This window comes from Lepisma saccharinum, chromosome 23 (genome assembly GCF_977018435.1).
Source record: "Lepisma saccharinum chromosome 23, izLepSacc3.1, whole genome shotgun sequence".
Classification (NCBI taxonomy): Eukaryota; Metazoa; Arthropoda; class Insecta; order Zygentoma; family Lepismatidae; genus Lepisma; species Lepisma saccharinum.
The window spans coordinates 9,726,478-9,753,046 of record NC_139251.1 but is presented as its reverse complement, the minus strand read 5'-3'; the positions used below and the strand labels follow the sequence as shown (position 1 = coordinate 9,753,046).

Below are 26,569 nucleotides of genomic sequence, written 5' to 3'. Positions count from 1 at the left end.
TCAGCACCATTCGCTTTTTTAAGTGAACATTTCATCAAAATGCACCAAATGTATGCTAATTTATATTAGACTTGTATGTAATCAGCTACTGGTTCCTCTGTCAATTTTATACTGGTACTTCACTGGAATCGGTAAAACTTATTTAGGTCAAACTCTCATAATATTGTGCAATGATACAGTCATACAAAATTTTACTGCCATGACTTGGGTTCAATTCGAGAATAAAAGCAGCTTGAGCATGGTGTTGATCACATCGCCTCCAAAAGAATTGAAGTGATTTTGCGCACGTCGGGACCTACCTTCACATCTCCCCTTGTGCCTTCATGACATGGTGGAATGAACATGGGAAAATTTGTCTTTTCTTACCTCATAAAAGTGTATCTATTGAAAGCTCTTCACAGATTTATTTTATTTTGCTCAACTATTTCCTTCCCTACTTTAACTTAACCTTTTAAACATTCATTAAGATCAAAAATTTATGTAGAAATATTCTTAAAGTTAATGATGAGCCAATGTAAAATTTTGGCCGATACCGATAAAGTACCAATATAAAATTTACCAATTATAGATAACCGAAATTCTGCCGATCCGATATAAAATTCCAAATGGTCCTTGAAAACCTGTATAGATCACTGAACTCCTTAATAAATGTGTGTTTCGAGGTGACTGCAGTGCAAAAGCAGCTGCATATTTAGACATTTAGTTTTGTTTTTTTTGTAAGTAGGGCATGGAGATTATCCATAAAAAGTATAACAAAATGACAGAATTTTGGATTGAATTATAAGATATTTATAGATATATCCGATCTGAAAAATTATCGGTAATTTTACCGACAAACCAATATGCTGATATGCCTATATCGGCCAATACTGATAGAGTAGCAATTAATCGGTCTCATCCCCACTTAAAATGTTATCATCTACACTGAAAAGTATGTGGTCTATTCTTATGGAGCACTGTATTTCAATTGTCAGTGTTTGGCACATGCAACAAATTTTCTAGTTTTCTCTTGGAACTGAATGGAATTTGAACACCAGGATGAGTTGCATTTGGTAGTCACTCTGTATGCAAGGAGAGAACAGAGGAACATGTATGCAGCAACACACACACACACAACCCCTTTATAGGCCTACATATCGTAGCTTCAAAGCAATAATTGTTATGTGCAATTTTACAATAAAAAACTAAAAAGTAAGAAAAATCAATTAACTCACCTTAACTGGTCGAGTGCTTTATCCTTGGACAAACTGCCTGACCCATAGTTTGACTTGCACAGGGTTGGGCTTCTGGATCTCTTGTCTTCTTGAGTTCTGCTCCTGGAGGACACTGGACTCCTTTTCCTGGAGACACCGTGACTTCTGCTGCTGGAACTTGGGGGACTGTATCTGGAGGCAACTGGACTTTTTCTAGAGTCACCATGGCCTCTGTTTCTAGAACTCGCTGAACTTGCTCTAGAGGGTATGGGGCTTTTCTTTCTTGACATACTAACACTTCTGTTTCTAGAATCTGTAGGGCTGCCTCTGGGGATTCCAGGACTTTTCTTCCTAGAAACACTGGGGCTTCTATTTCTAGTATTTGGAGGAGGACTGCATCTAGTTGGCACGGGGCTCTTCTTTCTGTTAATACTGTGACCTCTATTCCTAGCTTCTGCAGCACTTCTCTTCTTCTCTTTGCTGTTACTAGCCACCTCTTTACTCCTATGTGGATGGGGAGAACTCCTCCGAGGAGCGTACTTAGCATCGCTTAGAGTTCTCTCGGGACTCTGCGGATTCTTTACTTCTCTTCCATCGCAAAATTCACTTAAATTTCCAGATTTCCTTCTGCAATCCTCGGGACTACGAGCAGCTGTTCTGGAATTATGGAAATCCGCAGAACTTGGCCTATCTCTGGTTGGTGACATGGCAGCACTCTGGGGATGGCTTCTAACCTTTTCAGAGCTGCTAACGAATTTGTGTTGAGGACTTCTAGAATTTCTTCCTGCTTTCAGTCTTTTAGGGCTGTGGTTTCTTAACTTCTGTGAACTTGAAGCTCTGCTAGCATGCACATATTCTCTGGCAAAGCTTTCGCTTCGTTCCTGAATGTCTTGTACGACGTGAGGTCCTGGAGGACTTCGGGATTCTTCCCTCGGCAAAGGCCGTCTCGGACTTGGCGAAAATCTTCGATTTCTGGAATCTTCGGAAACTAAGTTCTCTCTATGACGAACCTCTGCATGACTGACCGACTGTTTCCCCACGTCTCGTGGATCACTTGACTGTTCGATGCTTCTAACATGATCTCTGGAGGAAGGCCTTTCGGGACTTACAGACGGTCTTCTTACTCTTTCGCTCTGAGGCCGTGGAGAACCTAGAGACCTAGGGTACATTCTGGGACTTCTAGGTCTTGGCTTGTCTTCTCTTGGATCTATCTCGCTTGGGCTGTATGATCTCTTCCTGACAACACCTTTCACAGAGTTTGCTGGCGAGGTTGAAAGTCTCCTATGATCCCTCTCTCTACTTAGGCTTCTGCTCCATCTTCTTTCTCTAACAAATTCTGGGCTTCTGGAGTATTCTCTGTAATGATCGTCATAGTCTGCGTATCTGCATTTGTCCTTGCTCTCCTTGTACCTCCCAACGGGTGAACCCGATTTTCTCCTTTTCCTTGGAGGACTTCTGCTGCTTGACCTGTAGGATCTGCTCGACTCTCTCCTGTTATATCGGAAATCATCCTCCTCATTGGGAGCATTATCTTGATCATCAATGTCGAACTTAGGCCTCTCTCTCTTGGATGAACTGCTTGGGTTTCTTTCCTCTCTGTGACGGGATGAATATCTATCAGGTTCATCCAAGTACCTGCCACTACTTTGGTCCCTGTCAGAGTAAAATTTGTCATATTTTGAGTCTCTGGAGTCAGAACTGGGTTTACTTTTTAACCTGGGTTGCTTCAACTTATTTAAAAATTCTGTTATTGGATCACTGTCAGAATCTTTATGATAGCTAGACGCATATGTGCTTCCATTTCCATCATCTGCATTAAAACTGGATGAACGTGATCCAGCATTGTAGCTTCCGTAACTTGTAGAAGGGCGTGATGATGATGCAGAGAGAGGATCACTCTGTGCAGGTAACTGAGAACTTGAATAGGAGGTTGGATATGTTGAAGTGTCGCTGCTGTCATGATGAGGATTGCTTCTATCACTATGCGATGAAATTGACATCATGTTGGATGAATTGTACGGTGCATGTTGGTTACCAGCATTAGGGGGAGGTGGTAGAGACTGCGGGTGGTTCATGGAAGTTGAACTTTGGAAATGTGGTTCGTGCATGCTGTGAGGTGGTACTGGTGGTGGATGTCCTGGAACTAATGCTGACGAGTTCATCTGTGGGGAAACACTGGGATGTAAGCCACTCATATTATGAGGAGGAGCATTGGGTCGTGGAACACCTCCATGAATCTGAGCCAGCATATTTGGGTGTGGCCCTTGCGATGACGGAAGAGGAGCCCGTGAAAAACTACCAGGAAGGTTATCAGGTGACGGCCTCCTTGGGCAATTTGGTGGACCTAAGGCTGGCGGTGGCTGTGCACAGTTGGGTGGCAGTCTCTGAGGTGGACTAGGGAATGGGGGACGTGAGAAGTTTGGTGGAGGTTTATGAAGAGGGGGGTGCGAAATGTTAGGCGGAAGATTGGGTGGTGGAGATCGCAAAACATTTGGTGGTGGTGGTTGGTTGCAGTTTAATGGAACGTTCGGAGGAGGTTGACGCAAACAGTTAGATGGTCCAGGAGGAGGCGGTCTCATGCAGTTCCCTGGAACCGGAGGTGGCGGTCTTGCAGGAATAGGATTTGAAGAAACCACCGGACGAGGTGGTCGGGAAATGTTTGGTGGAAGGCCAGGATGGGGAGGTCTTGGCATGTTTGGAGGGCCCCCAGGATGTGGAGGCCGTGGGGGTGGCAGATGAGGTGACTGCTGAACATTTCCAAAGCCTGCATTTTGAGGCGGAAATTGTCTGAAGTTTGGCTGGGACATATTAGATGGTGGCATATTTGGATGGTGATGCCTAGGACCTCCTGGAGGCATTGGTCCTCTTGGTGGAATGTTCGGAAATCCTCTAGGTGGTGGAAATCGCTTCATTCCCATTGGTCTTGGAGATCTTGGAGGTCTTCCAAAGCGAGGCATATCTGGTGGAGGTGGACGAAAGTTCTGCTCCATGGTTTAACTTATGCACAGATATATTTGTTCTCAAGCTACCTCCTATGTGTAATATCAGAATCTGCAAAAATAAATAAATAAATTTAATTACAACCAGAAATCAATATAGGCTATATTGCATATATCAAATTAGATCGTCCCTAACCTAGAAGTCCAGACCATATTTCTGTGAAACAAGTGAGGGGACAGGTTTAAATCCTTGAAGAGCATTTGCCAAGTGCTTAAATTTTTTTAAAAATCTAATTTGCAAGTTAACATTTCTAATTCCATAACAGCTATTTTACAAAATAAGGAAATTTTGTTCAAAAATTCAAACTAAATTTATTGTACATGAAAAATTCCTTTCTTTCACTTCTAATTTTTAAGAAACTTTAGCTGTTTGGAATTCACATTTGTATTACGATAAGACCCAAAGCTATGTATTGGAAAACATATGTTAAGACATTGAACATCATATTGGTTGTAAAGTAATAATTATATACGTATGTATAAAATATAGAGTTGCAAAGAAGCCTTTTTTTATATATAAAAACCTGTTGTTGTTTTTTTGAAAAACTGGAAATTTTGGATTTTTTGGCTTTTTACCAATTCCAGCTAACCTATTTCACTTGAAGTTACTGTTACAAGTTTACAGGTTTGTAGTGACATATTTGACAACCAGGTAAAAAAAAATATGTGATGTAGCTGCCAAGAGACAGATTATTGGCCAATCCCAGTGGTCACAAATTGCATAGTGGTTCAGATACAATTTATATCCCTAGCTTGCCGAGGTGAAGAGGGGCCCACCACATGTATATTTTTTAGATTTTTCAACTGCTTGAAAATAAATTGCATTGTTCTCTAGCATGTTCCCAAAATTTCTCAATTACTTTTGCTCATAAAAACATAACTGTAATGTAAATAGGAGGCAACATGCACTTGGTGGGCTCATCAGGTGCAATCTTAGAATGCATCTCATTCGAGACACTCATGCCAGTGACAATTGGTTGGTAATGATGGTAATTATTATACAATAAATAAATAAATAATTTAATAAACAACTGCACTTCTACAAAAAGGCATTAATAAACAATTATTATGGATTTTATGAGTTTTAGTAAATGATCGAATATATGGGAGACACTCATGCAATAATGGTTAACATTTTATATTAAATATAGTATTTTTTATACAGGGTGTCTCAAAGGTAATAGTGCAAACTGACACAGGTGAAAGTACACGATAATAGAAGCAAAAAAACTCTCAGTAAACATGGGTCTGCAAACCATGTTTATCTCAAAAATAACTCGTTTGCAGACCCATGTTTACTGAGACTTTTTTGCTTCTATTATCGTGTACTTTCACCTGTGTCAGTTTGCGCTATTACTTATGTGACACCCTGTATAATCAGCAAAGGAAGCAGCGATTCAATAATAAAATTATTTCTTGAATTTTAGTGATAATAAACATAGTGTGAGTCTGTGAGTAACCCCCCAGGTATGTAAGTTTCTTGTACAGCATGGGTAAGCTAGGGTTAATACTAAACATGTCCTGATGAGCACATCTGACCATGAAATGGACTTAAAACCAGCTTTTACATGTTTGAGTCTAATTTAAATGATGATGACATAAAACATGAAACAAATGTCAATACAGAACCGTAGCTAGAACTGACCTCCAGGGGGGGCTCTGCCAAAAGTGAAAGTGTTGGGAAATCACATCGTTCCGCACATCAGCCTGTAAGAACGTTCACACTAGTGACCTCTTTACATGCCCTTTGAACTACTTAGAGGGCTACCAGCCACTTTTCACGTTTACCACATTATAAGGCATGGCACATTTCACAGTTTAACGTGGAAAACGGTGTTTGAATTCTTGTGGCACTTACAGCGTTTACCAATTTTAGTCTTCAATTATGAGTGTCGGATGTCATTAAGTTACATTAAAATATAAAATTTTGAAATATGCAAATACTACAGTTTTTTCTACATCTTCTAAAACATCTCTTGAAGTGACACCATCCATACTATTTTTGATGGTACAGATATTTATATCATACATGTTAAATGTACAGTCATGGACACTTCTGGGTTGTAATGACCTAATTTACTTTCAATGGAATCGCTACAACGCAGAAGTGTCAGAGACTGTACAATATTAACTTCAATCATAGTACCTACTGTACATTCCACCCCCGCCCAAAGCAATAAAACTTGGGATGTTTTGATATTTGACGTAATGTGGAAGGAATGTGAATGGACGTTAAAGTCAGAGATTTCTGTCAAACGAGAGGCTGCAACAGGGGCAGGGAATGTACAGATAAAGAAGGCCTCCTATGAAAGAACTTTCTAAAGTCTAGAGAATCTTCTAAAGACTTGCCCCTGCTTAGACTTCTGCTCATAAACAAAATGAACGAACGAAGTTGTGAAGAAATTAATATATTCTCTCTACATTTTCACTCTTCACCTCAAATTAGAATACAAAATAGTTTTACCTGGGGGGGGGGGGGGCTGGCGGTTACGGCTACGGGCCTGTGTCAATATTAAAATATTTGATGTTTCGGAACAATTAAAAATCTTTACTGTTCACAACACACATGCAGAAGTATACATATTAGGTGAATGTGTGTATATATCCTGTTTAACAGAGCTTTGAGATGGAAGCGACACATGGCACTGCTTCCTTAGAAGTAAATGCAACATTTCAAACCAAAGCAACATAAGCTACAAGTGTCGCATGTAGAGTTGGAAGTGGTTGGGAAAAAAACGGAGTTAACCGTGGCTATTTTGGTTAGGCTTTTTTCACAAAAGTGTCTCAAATCAATGAAAATATAGGAGTTGGCACAATTTTTCCTGTTCCATGGTTTTTGCTTTTCTCCCTACTGTAAAATAGACACTCATTTCTAAATATAAAATACAATTTACAATATGAAATTAGTAGCTAGACATAAACAGCGTTCTAAAAAAAGCTGGCTTTTTTGAATGGGCGGTTCATTCGGAGTGTTATCTTCATATTTCAGTAGGTTTATTAAATATATCTATGTAGTATAAAGATATTCACATAACTAGAGTAGTTTTGTATGTGTTTTTACAGGGTGGCTACAAAAAAGCAGAAATGAAATTCCCTGACTTTTCCAGGTTTTCCAGGACAAAATTTACATTTTTCCCTGACAATTACAAACTAAACTAAATCGATGTTTTTGCAAATGGAAATAATAAACTCATACAGATCCACGTATGGTTTTGTTAAGTACCAATATTATCTTCTATGAAATTGACTTAATTTCTCTATTCTCTATGATTTGAATTCAAACTGCAAAATAGTGAATTTGGAAAATTATTTCAATTCACAAGCTAGGGAAGGAATGTTGTCATACGCAGTAAGTTTAAAATAAAATACTTGATTATTTTTAAAGTTACGACTAAATGAGATAAGAGTGAAGAGAGATTGATTAAGAAATACAATTTGAAATTTATCAGTCTCCTTACATATTCTCGGTATTATATGTTGATATTCTCACTCAGGTTTGGAACCCTCTGTTTGCAAGAACCATGAGTGCGGACTCATTTTTCAATGCATAAAGCTACTTCTCTCTTCTCTGTAAAGCAAACAACTTAACTCTTTCATATAAGTGAAACAATTGAATCGAACAAAATAAAGTGTCATATTTCCTTACATTATCAATGGGATTTCTGCTTCAGTACAGTATATCCAAGTGAAGTACTGTGAAACTGACAACATGCAGTTATACCATTATTGCTGACGAAAAGGGTATGTAGGTATCAGAAATTTAACGCAAGCAATTTATAGAATTTCACTGTATAGGTACCTGACTTAGCTAACCACACATTAAAACAGGAACACTCTAATAATAAAAGCTTCTGAAAGTTCATATACGAGGGGCATCCTGAAAAAAGATCCAATGGTCCCTATACGCAGCACTAGTGGTCGGAGAGCGACCCACACACATGCAGGCAGGAAGAAGTGGCATGTAGCTGTAATCTGGTACAGTTACAATGCAACCGTTTTAGGAAAGTTCTAGGTTAAATATTGCAGCTCTCATACAGTCTCCCACCGACTGCGATGTAGCCTACGTGTAGTAATCAGATTTTTGCACGCTCAGAATTTGGCACAGAGCCACCAGCAATCGTGTGAGGTGTGCAGACCAGATGTCGTGAATGATTTCAAATTGGTGTAATTTTTTTTTTTTTTTTACTATAACGTGTTATTTTTCCCAAAATTCACATTTTCATTTTAGCGCATTTTCTGGCAAATATCTCAAATTATACCTTCATGGTGTTTTAATTTTAAGATATGGATTTTACATAATGGAAATTTCCCCGTATCTACTGAAGGGTGCATAATGACCATAAGTGGCGACGCACCCAAAAAATTAAAATCAATCAATCTCATGTGACCAATACCGATATATTATGGCACCAAAAATTGGCATTGTATTTTTTGGCTTGTTAGTGTTACGTTTCCCAAAATTCGCGTTTTGTTTTAGGACATTTATCTACCAAATATACTGAAACTTAATACTCCATTGTGCTTTTAAACTATTATTTTAAATTGTAGGTCACGTGGTCTATGTATTTTCGAGACAGTGTGATATGTTGGAACAGATTTTTGAGGAAGTAAAGGTAAAGTGCTCCCCGGCACTTTTCCATGAAATGTATAGGGGTTTGGAGTTAGGGCCCCACACTTTCTTGATCACGGCTGAAGGTGGGGGTGATGTGATCAGCACCTTTATCCTCAAGGTACCAGCTTCATATGATGCTGGGCGGTGCCGGAGCAGTTTGAATAGGTGGAAAACATCCCGGTTCTCCCCCGCAGGGATCGACCCCGGGTCTCTCGCATAGTAGTCAGATGCCCTAACGACTGAGCTCCATTATTACTCGCTCGACAAATGCCGATGGTGCACACTTAGCTTGGTAATTCAAAACATATCTCGTGCGATACGCACTCGATCTCTTGTTAGAACCCTGCTACTTTTACATGATTTAATGTGGCTGTCGGAATTATTCCATGTACGTATAACTCTATAGTTTACTCTTGAATAAATTGTTGGAAAACTTGCATGTTCTATGTACACAAACATGGCCTAAAAAAGACAAGCATGTTGGATTTCATGGAATTTTTCATTGTTTTAGGACATTTCTTTTAAAAAAATCGCTAAAAACTCCAACAATTCGCATTTTTTTTTGCCAAATACGCATTATTTCGATATTTCTAACGGGCGAAAAATGTGTCCAGACATCACTGCACATTCCTAAACATAACTTCACAGCAATTACCATTTTTCACGGTTTGGGCGTTTGCGAAAAATCAATGTCCCTACTAACAGACAGGACAGAGAGTGGCGTTAATTTCATTGCAATACTAGTGTTGCAGTAAATTTGAGGTTGGGAGCATGCACTTGCCAATTTTTATAATGTTCACCAATGCAGTTTATGTTTCACTTTTTCGTGATAGTATTCAAAATATATCCCGTTTGGTTGGATTCTTCTTGATATCTAAGAATAGTGCAATGTCATTGTAAACGTATGTTAACTTGTGCGAAACCAGTAATACTTCAGGATGATGAAAGAAGACCTTCGTAAGCACTGCTACATTAAAAGAAGGTGAAGTGAGCCAGAAGAGTAATAAATTCCAGCAGCATATTTACAGTCTAAAGCTCTTCTTGTTTATGCATGGAATTTTTGTTGGATGCTGCAGTCAATGCAATTTCTGTTGCATGTTGTAGTGAGATACTTTGTCGGGTGGCGATATTCAACAAAAATCGTTATGTATCAATGGAACCTATTTGTTTCAATGTTCCTTCAGTTTGCCCAAGGAAATGCCTTACTACGACGTCCGACAACTATTGGACGGCACCACCTATTCTTATCCCCATTGGACGGCACCACCTATTCTTATCCCCTCCATCTGTTGACAAGTTCCCTTACTACTCCTATACGGACAAGAAAAAAAATATAATTCAATGCATTTTCCATGTAATATTTAGAAGCTTAACCTTTACTCCCCCGATGATACCATATGGTATCATCAGAGTAAGATCGTACTGGCCCGATGATACCATATGGTATTCATGGTGCTGATTACGAAATATGTTTGGGTGGAAACTATGACACAAGTCTGGAGCAAGCCTGAGAAATTCATACTGATGACCAACATCCCCCCTCTCCCCGCAACATATCCATGCCGCATTTCCGAACAGAAATCACATTTTGGCTTATTATTCAACTTTTATGGCACTAAGGAACATGAAATGTTTCAATCTTTTTTTTGGAAACATCCATTCTTTGAAGGGAATACTAAGGTTTGTGCCTTCTCCCCTAAATAGTGGGAGAAGAAGGGGCAAACTCCAGATTTTTCTAGTTTTTTCATTGAAATTCGGGGGTCGCGCCCCCAAACCCCCTTCCTCGGTTCGGCGTTCTGAATTGTACACTGTTGCATGCTCTGATGTTTTAGCTGCAAAACAAAACTTATCCGAAGTAGATTGCTCCCTTAGTGCCTAAGTTATAACAATTTTCTGAGTAATATGCAAATTACCTATTTTTTAGTAAAAAACAGAGTTTCACATTTTGGCTTATTATTCAACTTGTATCGCACCCAAGAACATGAAACATGTTTCATTCTCTCTGGAAAAGTCCATTCTTTGAAGAGAATACTAAGGTTTGCGCCTTCTCTCCAAAATAGCAGGAGAAGAGGAGGCAAACTCCAGATTTTTATGTTTTTTTTCATTGAAATTGGAGGGTCCCGCCCCGCAAGCCCCTTTCCTCGGTCCGGCGTTCTGAATTATACACGGTTGCATGCTCTGATGTTCTATGTGACAAACAAAACTTATCCGAAGTAGATTGCTCCCATAGTGCCCGATTTTTAACAATTTACCTCCAAAAATGCAAATTACCTATTTTTCGTAAAAAAAAATAATCACGTTTTGGCTTATTATTCAACTTGTATGGCACCCAAGAACATGAAACATGTCACGTTCTCTTGAGAAATGTCCATTCTTTGAAAAGAATACCAAAGTTCGCGCCCTCTCCCCAAAATAGCGGAGCAAGAAGGGGCAAACTCCAAAGTTTTAAGTTTTATCCATTGAAATTCGGGGGTCGTGCCCCCAACCCCGCTTCCTCGGTCCGGCATTCTGAATTGTACACGGTTGAATGCTATGATGTTTTAGCTGCAAAAGAAAACTTATCCGAAGTATATTGCTCCCATAACAATTTTCCTCCAAAAATGCAAATTACCTATTTTTCGTAAAATAAATAATCACATTTTGGCTTATTATTCAACTTGTATGGCACCCAAGAGCATGAAACATGTTTCACTCTCTTGAGAAATTTCCATTCTTTGAAGAGAATACTAAAGTTCGCGCCCTCTCCTCAAAATATTGGGAGAAGAGGGGGAAACTCCAGACTTTTATGTTTTTTTCCATTGAAATTCGGGTGTCGCGACCCCCAAACCCCTTTCCTCGGTTCGGCATTCTGAATTGTACACGGTTGCATGCTCTGATGTTTCAGCTGAAAAACAAAAGTATCCGAAGTAGATTGCTCCCATAGTGCCCGAGTTATAACAATTTTCCTTCAAAGAGTGTTCGAATTTAAATTCCCGCCGAGAAGCCCAGGCGAGAGAAATATCTCTATCTCTCTCTCTCTCTCTCTCTCTCTTCTCTCTCTCTCTCTCTCTCTCTCTCTCTCTCTCTCTCTCTCTCTCTCTCTCTCTCTCTCTCTCTCTCTCTCTCCTCTCTCTCTCTCTCTCTCTCTCTCTCTCTCTCTCTCTCTCCTCTCTCTCTCTCTCTCTCTCTCTCTCTCTCTCTCTCTCTCTCTCTCTCTCTCTCTCTCTCTCTCTCTCTCTCTCTCTCTCTCTCTCTCTCTCTCTCTCTCTCTCTCTCTCTCTCTCTCTCTCTCTCTCTCTCTCTCTCTCTCTCTCTCTCTCTCTCTCTTCTCTCTCTCTCTCTCTCTCTCTCTCTCTCTCTCTCTCTCTCTCTCTCTCTCTCTCTCTCTCTCTCTCTCTCTCTCTCTCTCTCTCTCTCTCTCTCTCTCTCTCTCTCTAGATCCTCGTGCCATCACTTGTTTCTGGCACCGTAGTGTGAATAAAAGGGGCCTAAAAGTTGAGGCTGAAAGTTACGAACGAGATTTCCTGTTCCCGTGCAGAATTCCATAACGATATTAAAAAAAAAAAAATAAGACGAAATTCCCTGACATTTCCCTGACTTTTCTTGACACCTCAAATTCCCTGACTTTTCCCGGTTTTCCAGTCTGTCGCCACCCTGTTTTAATAGATGTTTAAAGATGGTGGACGACAGACTGATTTAACATGCCTTGCGAGAGCTTTAAGTTTTGCTAATTTCTGAGGTTATATTTTTGTAGATTAAGAAAACCAAGTCTCAGCTACATTAGGACATTATTTGAGCTTGAGGTTTTTAATTTAAAAAAACTGTAATATAGTGTGGTTTAGGAAGGGTTGGGGAAGTCACCAATTTTGTGACCACAATATCTGTAGAAAATTTAGAGTTTTAAAGATTAAATTCATGTCGCAACTAGATACACCCAGGAAATTATTTATTTTGCATTTGCATTTGTTGAAACCATTTCAAGATGGTGGATGAAATATTTATTTTTCATATTCTGAGGTAGTTTCAAATTCTGATGACACTTTCAAATATCTGCCTAAACTACGTTTTTTGGACATTAATGAAGGAGACAAATATTTTAGGACATTTCTTAAGCTATGGCTTGAAATGATTTTTTTTTTTTTTTTAAATATTGTGCATATGTATATCGGGGGCCAAATTAGGGTCACTAATGTTTTGTCCATGGGAACTGTTATTTTCATAGCAACCAGATATTTTGGAGAATGGATACGGTATTCCATTTGGATGAAACGAGCCAAGACAATTGAATATTTAAGCCTTATAATTTTGGCATGGTTAATACACGGAGGAGATATTTAAATTTAAACATCCACAAAAATAATGGGAAAACAACTGTGATATATCTATTAGGGTTATTTTTAAGTAAAGTCCGTTCGTTTTGTAATAAAAACAAAGTAAGTAAATGTTTTTCAAAAAACATTTATTTTCTGACTTTACATACATTTCTCTATTCTTCTACATAATTTCCTTGCCAGTTTAACTCTGCCGCCTGTGATGATAGCCAGTTTCTCATGGTCGTTTTCACTTCCTCATCTGTGTCTAAACGCTTGCCGCCCAGGAATGTCTTCACATGGCGGAAGGAACAACAATTAACTCAGCTTCCTACTTGTGAGACCCTAAAAAACTTCGTCGAGCAATCCAGAACAAACAGCGTGGAATGCTGTCAGCCGGTGTCGTACTGATTCATGACAATGCAAGGCCAAATGCTGTGGTTCAAACTCAAGATCTGATTGAATCTTTTGGCTGGGAGGTATTTGATCATCTGCCATACAGTCCAGACCTTGCACCTAGCGACTACCACCTATTATCACAGGCAGCAGAGTTTTATGAGGAGGGTATCCAAAAACTTGTAATTTGTTACGATAAATGTTTAAACTGGCAAGGAAATTATGTAGAAAAATAGAGAAGTGTACGTAAATTCAGAATTTTTTTTAAAAAAAGAGAAAAACATTTAATTACTAAGTTTTGATTGCAAATCGGACCTTACTTAAAAAATAACCCTCATACTGTCAACAAACTGTATTGAAGCAGATATAAAAGTGTGTGTGCAGCTATCGTATGTTGTATAGTATATGCCATGAAGGCACATTCAGTGCATATGGGGGTAGGGCCCAGACATATTCTTGATCTAGGCCATTCTGAAGGTGATGCCATCACAACCCCCCCCCCCCCCAACCCCAGATACGTTTAGGCTGGGTGAGTCCTAGAGATGCTTTATGCACGAACAAGACTGGAAAAATTCCAACTTTAGATCACCCAGCCCAAGATTCGAACCCGGGTCTTTTGCATGGCAGTCATACAGCCTGTTGACTTTTTTTTACATTTGTAATAAAAGTAATACCTCTAAGCAGTATCCCTAAGTTTTCTCTCTCTTTTCTCAATTTCTCACACATCAATTTTCTATATTTTCTCTCTATTCTCTGTATTGGGACAAACACAAACAAGTATTTGAACCCGGGACAACTGACATCGCAGCTTGCTGTGCTAACCACTCCACCATGGAGGTCGACTAAACCACCATAGCTATCAAGTATCAGTATAGTATTGCAATGTGAAACCCTGGGAACTGATCGCAGATCTATTAACTGTTACACCATTCAGGAAGAGTAGAATCAAACTGTTTGTCAAATATTTCAGAACATAGTATTATGACAATCATTTGTCCCGCACCGTGACTGTGCGGTCTACGGTGCCATGCTTTGAGCTCCAGCTACGGGACGCATGCAGGTCCGAGTCTCCTGGGGGAAATGTAACAGCTTTTCTCCTGAGAATTCGGCCTGGGTATGGGACCGGAGGCCACCCACCATCATGATTAAATTGGGAAGCTATGAATGAGTAGCGTAACCAGGTCATGAAAACCTACGACAACAACTGGGGGTTTGTCGTGCTGACCACACATCACCCCATAACTGGTTGGATGATCTACCACCTCAGAGTAGGATCAGGTAGGAGTGTGGTCGGCAGCCGGTAGGTAGGCCTGGACCCTGAATTATCTGTTGCGGTTATGTATATTTTTTAATTAATCATTTTGAAGGTGTGAGACCTTGATTGTCAATTCTTAACTATATTAACAGAAAAATATTAAATAGTTTTTGATTCAGTGAACTAAAAAAATACAAATTGAATGTTCCAATAAATTACAATTACGGAAAATGTATTTCATTTATAAAATACATATATTTACAAACATAACCTGAAAAACCCAATAAAACCCAGTTTTGTCCGGGTTCTTTCAGGTTTTATATGAAAAAAAACAACTAAAAACTCCCCAAAAAATGGGCAAAATGCCAACCCTGCCACAAATGGCGGAAAAAAAAACAACTAACAAATCTGGACTGGACCTACAGTTTGAAATGAGATCCGAAGCACTCTGACTCCATTGAGGATTGAACCTCAGGCCCATTCTTATTACAAGGCAATAGGATTGCTTTATTCCACTCCAGAGGCCCATTCATAATTTTAAAAGGAACGTCTATCAAAAAGCCAGCCTTTTCCAAGAGCAATACTTGCAATTTGTTCTCTGAGGCTAAATGAAATGTTAATCTCTGATGAAGTAGCTAACAATATTGTTAGTACACAGAACATTCAGGCCGAAGCAATACATGACAGTGGGGGGGGGGGGGGGTCACATTGAAGTGACAAGGGCCCTTTCAGTCTAAGCAAGCATCCACAAGACAAGCAAAAACAAGACTGAGGCGACACGATGCATGCCATTGAAGGAGCTTTCAGACTGATGTCACAAAAGACAAGTGACACAGTCTCCTTCATTATAAAGAAAAACATTCACCATGCATGCAAGAATAATAGACCAATGCGGCGCAATGTAGGCTATTGAGAAAACAGTATAGTCTGAGCAACATGCAAGTAACATATTTAGTTCGTTGTCGCAATTCAGTTCAAAAGGTTGAATGGATTACTGAGGGTATGCTTCCAAGTGACATATGTCACTTGTTGTATTTGTCTGCAAGTTCCCTGAGAAAACGGTACAGGCCAAATGACACTTGCAGCTTATGTTGCTTCCTTTCAAAAGTTTGCATTTACTTCTAAGGATTGGTTTCCAAGAACCACATGTCGCTTCCATCTCAAAGCTCTGTTAAACAGGATATATACACACATTCACATAACACGTATACTTCTGGATATGTGTTGCGAACAGTAAAGGTTTTTAATTGTCCCGAAACATCGAATATTTTGTTATTAACATGTTTCAAATTTTATGACATCAACAACTTACTGTGCATAAAGTGGACTTAGAACACCAAATCAATCCACTCCAATGCATGAGTGTCTCACATATATATTATACTTTTTTATTAAGTTTTTTGTTTGTTTGTAGAAGTGCAGTTGTTTATTAAATATAATAATTACAATAATTACCATCATTACCAACCAATTGTACACTGTCACTGGCATGAATGTCTCGAATGAGACGCATTCAAAGATGGCACCTGATAAGCCCACCATTCTATTTACATTCCATTTTATGAACAAAAGTAATAGAGAAATATTGGGAATATCGTAGAGAACTCCAGTTGAAAAATCTAAAAAATAGAGGTGGTGGGCCTGCAAGCCGCTCCCCCCCCCCCCCCCTTTCGGTAAGCTAAGGTTAAAATTGTATCTGAACCACTATGCAATATGTGTTCACTAAGATTGGCCAATATCTGTCTCTTGGCTGCTACACCATGTAATTTTTTTCTAGCTAGTTGTTAAACATGTCGTTACAAACCTGTAAACTCATAACAGTAACTTCAAGTGAAATAGGTTAGCTGTAATTGGTAAAAAGCCCAAAAAAAGCCAAAATTTCAGTTTTTTCCAAAAAAAAACAGCTTTTTATCAAAAAAAATAAACACCCATTAAAAAAAGCCAGCTTTTTTGCAAATCTAGTTGCTCATCACTTGGACTGTACCATTTTCTCAGGGAACGTTGAGACCAAAGCAACAAGTGACATGCGTCACTTGGAAGCAGACCCTCAGTAATCCATTCAACATTTTGAACTGAAGTGTGACAACGAGCTAAACATGTCACTTGCATGTTGCTCGGACTACACTGTATTCTCAGTGGCGTGCATCGTGCCGCTTTTGTCTGTTGATCTTACATGCACGGTGAATGTTTTGCTTTATACTGAAGGAGACTGTGTCGCTTGTTATCCGAGACATCAGTCTGAAAGCTCCTTCAATGGTGTGCATCATGTCAGCTTGGTCTTGTTTATGTATGCATGGTGGATGCTTGCTTACAGACTGAAGGGGCCCATTCCAGTTGTCACTTCAATCTCACCCCCCATCATGTGTTGCTTCAGTCTGATTGTTCTCTATACTTAACAAGATTGAAGATTGTTAGCTACTTCATCAGGCATAAAGATTTAATTTAGCCTATAAATCACAGAGAACAAATTGCAAGTACTGTTGTTGGAACAAGGCCGGTAAAAGTAAAGTAAAGTGTTCCCCTGTGCATAGCACCATGCCATGAAGGCATATAGGGGGTGTGGGGATAACACCCCACACTATCTTGATCCGGTCGTGAGTGGGGGTGATGTGATCAGCATTACGCACCTGACCGCCTTTACCCCCCAGGGTTTCCCCCAGGTAACCATATTATTATGGGTGGGCACCGGGGCCGCTTCCAACGTTAGAAAAGTTCCCGGATTTGAACCGGCCGGGGATCAAACCCGGGACCTTTAGCATGGTAGTCAGGATAGAAGGTTCCTTTTATAATCATGAATGGACCTCTGGAGTGGAATAAAGTAATGCTGTTGCCTTGTAATAAGAGGAGGTCTGAGGTTCAATCCTCAGTGGACTCAGAGAGCTTCGGATCTCATTTCAAACTGTAGGTCCGGTCCAGATTTCTGAAATAGATTTATTTTTTGCCATTTGCGGCCAGACCAGTCTTATTTGCTTCTGCTTCAGTTTTAGTGCCAGTGTTTTTCAGGGTCGCAAAAGGTTTGTTGCACCTAATTTAAATCTAATTTTATATTTGACAGCAACTCTACACATAATTGAACTATGATTATGTCATAGTTGATATATTAATATTAATGATGGGTGCATATTAATTTCCACGTAAACTTTAAATATCAGAAATGTATTTATAAGTGAAATTGTTGGGATCAGGTCATCAACTTGTGAGAAATACATTTACTGGACTGTGAGTTCACAAAAGTTGAGAACCACTGCAAGAAGCAGCCAAAATACATCACTAGTTGCTCCGTGACCAGGTTTAGCGGCCATTTAACTAAATTATACATAATGTACTGGAAAGCCAGAATACAAGTATATATTATACTTAACACAAAATTACATGTAGAGAGATTTGATACTAGATTTTCAAAAGGTAAAGTAGTATTTTCTTTTTTGCTTCATGTAAAAGGTAAAGTGTTCCCCTGTGCATAGCACCACGCCATGAAGGCGTATAGGGGGTGTGGGGGTAACGCCCCACACTTTCTTGATCCGGTCGTGAGTGGGGTGATGTGATCAGCATCACGCCCCTGACCGCCTTTACCCCCCAGGGTTTCCCCCAGGTACCCATGTTATTCGACGCTGTGGGCGCCGGGGCCACTTCCACCGTTAGAAAAGTTCCCGGATTTGAACCGGCCGGGGATCGAACCCGGGACCTTGAGCATGGTAGTCAGACGCGTTACCGACTGAGCCACCGCTTCATGTACCTGTTCGTATAATAAATTCAAACATTGAAAATCATATCATACTATTAGGTTCTATTAAAGGCACATACAAAACTACTCTAGTTATGTGAATATCTTTATACTACATAGATATATTCAATAAACCTACTGAAATATGAAGATAATACTCGTAAAGAACCGGACATTAAAAAAAGCCAGCTCTTTGAAAACACTGTTTATGTCTAGCTACGAATTTCATACTGTAAATTGTATTTTATATTTAGAAATGAGTGTCTATTTTACAGTAGGGAGATAAACGAAAACCATAGAGCAGGAAAAATACTGCCAACTCATTTATATTCATTGATTTGACACACTTTTGTGAAAAAAACACATTTTTCCCAAAAAAAAAGCAGTTTTTTTTCGACCATTTCCAACTAAAATAAAATACAATGTATGGGTGTGGGTGTTGCTGTTACTGTGTGTTGTACCTGTAGCACTGAAAAGCAGTTTGTTTCATTTCCATGATGAGTAAGCACACGATTTTGATCACCATTTTCTGGTACTATTATCGTATGAGGGAAACACCTACGAATCATATATTTCGGACATCTTTATATTGCTAACATGTTATTTTCGAATGTGGAACATTTCCTAAAGTGAAATAATGCATATCAATGTCTATTTCTTACATTTACGAGTACTTACTGTTACTTGTTTCGAATCTGTAATACATTATGGCCATGATAGCGTACTGGTTTAGGGGGCATTCTGAGAGTGTTTTGTCGATTTATCCAGTGTTGCAAACTCGTTCACCGGAAAATATATACTTTCATGCCCGGATTTGAAATTATGCTAATACGTCGCAAACCATTGACGTTAGCCTCACAAACCATTGACGTTAGCCCCAAAATCCATTTTCCATAAGGTTAGGTTAGATTAGGCAAGCTCAGTGGCTCAGTCGGTAACGCATCTGACTACCATGCTAAAGGTCCCGGGGTTCGATCCCCGGCCGGTTCAAATCCGGGAACTTTTCTAACGGTGGAAGCGGCGCCGGCGCCTACCCAGCGTCGAATAACATGGGTACCTGGGGGAAACCCTGGGGGGTAAAGGCAGTCAGGGGCGTGATGCTGATCACATCACCCCCACTTACGACCGGATCAAGAAAGTGTGGGGCGTTACCCCCACACCCCCTATACGCCTTCTTGGCGTGGTGCTAAGCACAGGGGAACACTTTACCTTTTTTTAAGCATAGTTAAAAAAAAAAATACTCGACACGTCATGTTCTAGTGAAAACACGGCGAGGCTGAAACACTGGCCACGGGGTTGCATCATCTTAACACACAGAACATTGCACTCTCGTGCAGAAAGCAAATGGCGGGAGCAGAAACAGCGTGTTGGACAGAGATTTTCGTAGAAAACAACACGCATTCACATTAAAATGGATCAAATCTACATTCAGGAACTTCCACAACGCAAAAGAAAATTATTTCCGTAAGTACTTTCTCCTGTAAATTTGAAGGAATCCGTTTCCCTCATACGATAATGTTACCAATGATATTTATGAAAGTAATATATGGATAGGAAAATAATACCATCTGCAGTTAATGGTAGCAAAGGTGGCAAGTGGGGAGGCCAACGTCCCCCCCCCCCCTCATCGCAGCCAATGCATCTCCCTTAGGTTAGAAACATATTTCACTTACATCAACTTTTTCTACTTCTAACATAACTTCTCTGTACATACTTTCATTACCACAGTTCTGGGTGTCAAACGGCGGTCAAACCAGCCCTGGCCCAAAACCATGGTAACGGTTGAAGTTTTTGCTTGCGATGACGTGTGACCGGCCAAGTGAATGCATCACTTCAATGTAAAGTCACGTGAAATGACAAAACGACAGTGTTGCAGTATGCAGATATTAAACACCAGAACAAGAACAATGTCTAGATGAGGATGTGTACTACAGTCTGTGGGAAAGGAGATGCGATAGCCACTAACGCCGTCAAACGGTTGGGCGGGAACTTTACTTCACATACCATGAAGAAGTAATAGGATCTGAGCTGATTATGTCCTTTGCAATTAGTCACTTCATTAAATGATTTACTAAATCTCATCAATTTACATTGTCGAGTTTATTATTTGTGTTCTTTTTGGTTTAGGTTCAATATCTTCTCCGTAGAGAAAATTATGCTCATTTCTTTGTTTTCCTTGACCCTGTACATCCAAGGTCAAGGAAGTCAGTAATAAGGTGTGTTACATACAGTGTACACCAGGGCCGGCGCTAGTAATTTTGCCGCCCTGGCAGGTGGCGGCAGATGCCGCTCCCTCTCGAAAGCCCCCCTCCCCCTCCCGTCATTACGTAGCAACGGGAAATTGAAAATTAATATATTCCTAAGTAAAACATCAAACTATAAAATAAATAATTTTATTATACTATTAACCAAAAAAGGATATTTCGCTCGACCACAGTTAAACACTAATTTTATATTAGACTTATTACTATATTTTATGAAAACTCTCTCTTTCTCTTAAATGTAACAAGTATTAGGAAAGAAATGAAGGCTTGACTTCATATGTTTAACGTTGTAGGTCTGTGATACATGATTGGATTTTTAAAATGTGGGTGATCTAAGGTCTGAATTCTTTCTTGCGTTTTCCCCGCATAAAGCGGCTCTGTGGTTCACCCAGCCTCAAATGAATGGGTGTAACATGGTGCTATGTTCACAGGGAACTTTACCTTTGCATTTAATATTCTTCTTCGTATAAAGCTATCTTGCATAAAATAGAAACAAGGGTGTTGCAGACATGATTGATAGGAGATGGTATTTTTATTAGCCTTAATTTCCAAGAAGAACTTTGTTCGCCACTTGCCACGTTTACCGACAAAGTTAATAAATCCGAAGTTCTACACTCACATTAGGTGCAAAATCATGACTATTTATCAGTTTAAGGACTCCTTTCGTGTAATTGTTTTCTTATAGCCAAAAACGCTTTTCGTTCATCTTTTAATTCAGTAGCTTTCATGTGTTAACATTCCGGGAGTTTTCTACAATTTTCAAACAAAGATAAGATTGCATGTCTTTAAGCTTACTAATATCATAAAAGAAATGGAAAATTCACTATGATGTCTAAGCTGCTAAAACGTTTCTCTTAGAGCTAAAATAATCGTCTACGGCCTGGTAATAAAAATCAACTTTGTACCGCTTTAGTGGATCTTCAACAGTTTCATCATACTGAAACTGCTTCTCCTTTCGATTTCGGTCCTGTACAGTGTTGCCTATCTTTGGATCATCTATATCTAAATTCTATGCCAATTCATCAACCTGGACTCAAAGGTCGCCCCCCCCCCCGATGCCTCCACGAGTGGAGGGAGGGAAGTCCTACCAGGCTGCCAAGTGGCGTCTAAGAAACTTTGAAATTTTCATCACTCCTGCTTTTTTCAAAACGTGGAATAAGAAGTCATACGTACCATATAACTAGTGAGCAAAGAAATGTGAAGCCACACAACTAGTTTGCAATACACCGAGCCTCATGTGCGACCATTTGGACAGTTTTATTGTCGCCAATTATTTGAAGGAGTGCATCCTAGACCTCTCCCATTTGACATCTCAACAAAGTTAAGGCATCGAATCTGCTTTCCCACCATGTGACACTCAGTGGTTTTAAAGTGACTACTGAATTGTCTTAAAATCACTTCCTGTGATGTAATAGGGTTTTTGATTAGAGACAATTTGTATAATACATATCGTTGTTGCCAACAATAAGTAGTTTCACGTTCACCACACTCTTCGGTTGTTTAGAAATCGTAAGAAGAAGGATCTCTAAATTTCCGCTTTCACATGTCAATGAAACTTTAACATGAGTTCAGTGTAGGTCACAAAAGAGATTTACGAGGGTGGTTCAGCATGCTCCGCCCCTGACCCATTTCCAGTGATAGTAGAGACCTGTAATTTTACATGTAACATTGTTCATTCTTTAGACCAATATTCACAAAGTTTCAAGAATTTACAACAATTTCTCTTTTCGTTACACGTTGATGATCATTAAGAAGTGTAGCCACATGTGAAACAATGGAAAAATCTGAGGTCCGAGCAGTGATAAAATATTAACTCAAGAAAAATCTAACACCGAAAGACATCCATGCAAATATGGTGGGAACTCTTGGAGACTCTAGCCTTTCATATGATCTAGTGAAGAGATGGTGCCGTGAATTTAAATGTGGTCGGCAGACCTGTGAAGATGAGCATGGTGGTGGCTCATCTGCAACGGTGACCACAGCAGAAATTATTACAAAAGTGCATGACATGATTTTGGCAGACCGGCGAGTGACTGTCCGCCATATAGCAGACACATGTGGCATCTCAACTGGCAGTGTGCATTCAATTATTCATCATCATTTGTTAATGAAAAAAATCTCTGCACATTGGGTCCCGAGAATGCTGACGGTCAACCAAAAGAGGACACGTCGTGTGAAAGTCAGAACCTGTTGCGGACAATAAAGGCTGACAAGCCAAAGTTTCTGAAGAGATTTGTTACAATGGATGAAACGTGGGTTCACCACTTCGATCCCGAAAGTAAACGCCAAAGCATGCAATGGAAACACCCCCATTCTCCACCCCCAAAGAAATTCAAGGTTCAGCCACCAAAGGGCAAAGTGATGGCATCTGTATTCTGGGATGCAGAAGGAATCCATCTCCAACAGGGAAAGACAATCACAGGTGTTTATTCTGTAACCCTAATTGAAGAATTACGTACTGCCATCAAGGAGAAACGCCGCGGAATGTTCGCCCGTGGTTTGTTGTTCCATTGTGACAATGGTCCCATCCACACCTCTTAAGGTGCGGTGGCTGCAATTCATGCAGCAGGGTTCGAAATTGTCCCTCATGCCCCTTATTCTTCAGATCTGGCCCCCAGTGACTTCCACCTGTTCCCGAACATGAAGAAACACCTTCGTGGAAAACATTTTGCCAGCGATTCCGAGGTTATGGATGTTGTGAATGCTTGGTTCCAGGACCAACCAAAATATTATCTTTCTACTGGGATTGAAGCACTGGAAGGCCGATTGGAAAAGTGTGTTAATGTTGCAGGGGACTATGTTGAAAAGTGACAGTGATTTGGTTTTCCTCCGAGGGTTCCATCTATGTCAGGGGCGGAGCATGCTGAACCACCCTCGTACATATTGTTATGATATCTTTTAAACCACGGGGGGGGGGGGGGGGGAGACGATAACAGAGAGTGTATGATCTTGGTATCTTGGCTCTGTGTAGTCTGTTAAAAAGGGCGTGTCTGTGTTTGTTCCTTAACGTGCAATGGAAGAATAGATAATTTGGCGTTTGTTTGATTACTCTGCAATCACATGCAGGAGATTCATAACGTGATGTTCTTTTGATTATATGAAAAAAATACTGGTGACATTTTGAAGGATTCTATAGAGCAGAAGTTTAAAATGTATTATACAAATTAGTAATAGTATTTTAAATATTTGTGGCAACGTATTCAATTCACTGAAGTATTCTTAAAAAATGTATAATACTATGTAAGACCATTACAGACACATTAACATTTATTTCATAGAACGTATAAGCGATATTAAAAAATAAAGACTTCTGCAACTCAATTCTGCTTTATGGCCAAGTTACAAAGCAAAAATTAAACCATTAAGCTAAACTCCTACAGCTGATCAAAATCTAATTACGGTTTCGCAGTAACGCAACTTAGCTTTGAACAAAACTTCGTGTATATTTTGTGCTTACAAAATACCGACACGAAAGTTGTATTAATCATTTTACACATCGGTAAGAAGCCACACTTGGTTTCTACTGCAGAAATTAAAGACTACACACCGAAAGGTGGAAAAAATCTGCCTTTGCATGTTGACCTGAGACTGCAGTGGCGTTCCCAGGATTTTCGAAAGGGAGGAGTTACGTACACTATTTTTGGTAGTCATCCCTCATTTTGCCATCTTTTCCTACATTTGACGTTCTTTCTTTTTAGGAATACTGGGCCATCGGGAAGGGTTATAACCCCCACCAACTCCCGCTTGGGCACGCCACTGCCTGTGAGAATGAAATATTACTTTATGACAAGTTTGCGTGAAAGCAAAGTTGTACAATATTACATTTCATGTTAGGCAGACTTTGATATATTCGCGGAAACATGTTGTGCAATGAAGAAAAAAATACAAGTGCATAGCCTAGTGTAAATATAGTGTACATAAATGCTCATTTGAACTTGTCTTTTCTGGTATACACAGTACATTATGTTCAACGTACTTGGAAGATGTATCTTGTAATAAATAATAATAACAAGTGGTGTGCGGTATCTAGAAAAGTCGGGACCGGCATCGGAAAGAAAAATTCTGTCCCGATGCCGACTTCAGCAAACGACTTCCCTACTTTTCTGGATCCCAAGCAGTTGGGAAATTCCGAATGGTCATTTCAAAACGGTATTAATTCTTTTCTTTTCTACATTGCAAGTGCCTGGAACTTATCGGAAATTGTTAGTTTTCATTCCAGAAATGCAAAGACAATCACTTAAGGTGAAAATGACGTATAGAATTTGAAATTTCCAGAGCGTCGGAAAATTTCCCGACTAGTCGAGAAATTGCGAATATTTCCCGTCCCGAATGACGGGATTTAAAAAAAAAAATCCGTTCCGATCAATAATATTCTGTCCAGCATAACAATAAGTACCTATCGATATTTATTTTCAATTTGTCTGAAGCCACAAAATGTAAATGGGTGGAAATGCTCATTTGTGTACTCGATTTCGTGTGTTCAGTTTCTGGTATGGTTTTCCTATCTGCATAGTGCAACACTAGCGCATAGATTTGGAATTCATTTCATTGATAAATTCACTTCTTACCGTCGTTTCGTCATTACGAGTAAACAACGGATTGGCCCAACCTATACTTCTAATAACTCTCGTGCAGAAAGCAAATGGCGGGAGCAGAAACAGCGTGTTGGACAGAGATTTTCGTAGAAAACAACACGCATTCACATTAAAATGGATCAAATCTACATTCAGGAACTTCCACAACGCAAAAGAAAATTATTTCCGTAAGTACTTTCTCCTGTAAATTTGAAGGAATCCGTTTCCCTCATACGATAATGTTACCAATGATATTTATGAAAGTAATATATGGATAGGAAAATAATAACATCTGCAGTTAATGGTAGCAAAGGTGGCAAGTGGGGAGGCCAACGTCCCCCCCCCCCTCATCGCAGCCAATGCATCTCCCTTAGGTTAGAAACATATTTCACTTACATCAACTTTTTCTACTTCTAACATAACTTCTCTGTACATACTTTCATTACCACAGTTCTGGGTGTCAAACGGCGGTCAAACGATAGAAAAGCAAATCTCAAACCGGGTACATGTAACATAGATATAAAAACAGCAGTTCTTATTCAATTTCGATCGCTACAATAGTACGATATTGTAATTTACTCTAACAGTTCTATTGATAATCTATTTTTATACATGTTTTATGTATGTTGATGTAAACAAATGATTTCATGTTGTATAAACCGTATTATTACATAAGTGACAAACCTTCGAAAAGTCTCAATATACAGCTACTAGCTTCATTTCCAATAAGTAACATCTTGAGGAAATACTACTTTGTACACTATTATCATGAATTATCTTCATTGAAGCCAACATTTAAACACTCTTTCCCAAAATCACACGTTCCAGCACATCGTAATACGCATCACGCGAAGTACTCTTTGCGATGGTGAAGGTGAGAAAGATGATGTACATGTGACTTCCAACTGAAGAAAATCTCTGGCTGCCATGATGTATCCAACAATTTAGCCAATGTCCCAGTGTAAATTTTCGGTTGAAAATAGGTAGTGTCTGCTGCCACGTTGTTTTTCTGCTGGAACCTTGAAAAAAGATGCGCGTGGCAGTAGACTCGTTCTTTGTTTTATCGTGATTTCATCATGCTATGTATGCAATTACCAGTGATCAGAATGCTACATTTTAAAAGTAGCTTCGCTACAGCTACCGCTACTTGTCCAAAAATGTAGCTTCGCTACAGCACAACTACATTTACTAAAAAGTAGCTCGCTACGCTACTCATGAGCGCTACTCGCTACTTCGCTACTTTTGCGCTACTTCTACATAAGA

The 26,569-nt window shown here is 39.5% G+C and overlaps 1 protein-coding gene across 1 annotated transcript in view; it reads right to left on the bottom strand.

Annotated features, from left to right (window-relative positions):
* The window catches only part of drosha (ribonuclease 3 drosha), a 221,289-nt gene extending 195,114 nt beyond the window's left edge, over positions 1–26,175 (bottom strand). The window contains exons 1-2 of the mRNA XM_083144582.1: positions 25,991–26,175; positions 1,215–4,244 (exon numbers count right to left, since the gene is read on the bottom strand). Of these exons, the coding sequence (XP_083000708.1) occupies positions 1,215–4,183 (2,969 nt within the window). The 5' untranslated portion in view covers positions 4,184–4,244; positions 25,991–26,175. The remainder of the gene's footprint in view (positions 1–1,214; positions 4,245–25,990) is intronic.
* Positions 26,176–26,569: the final 394 nt, after the last annotated feature.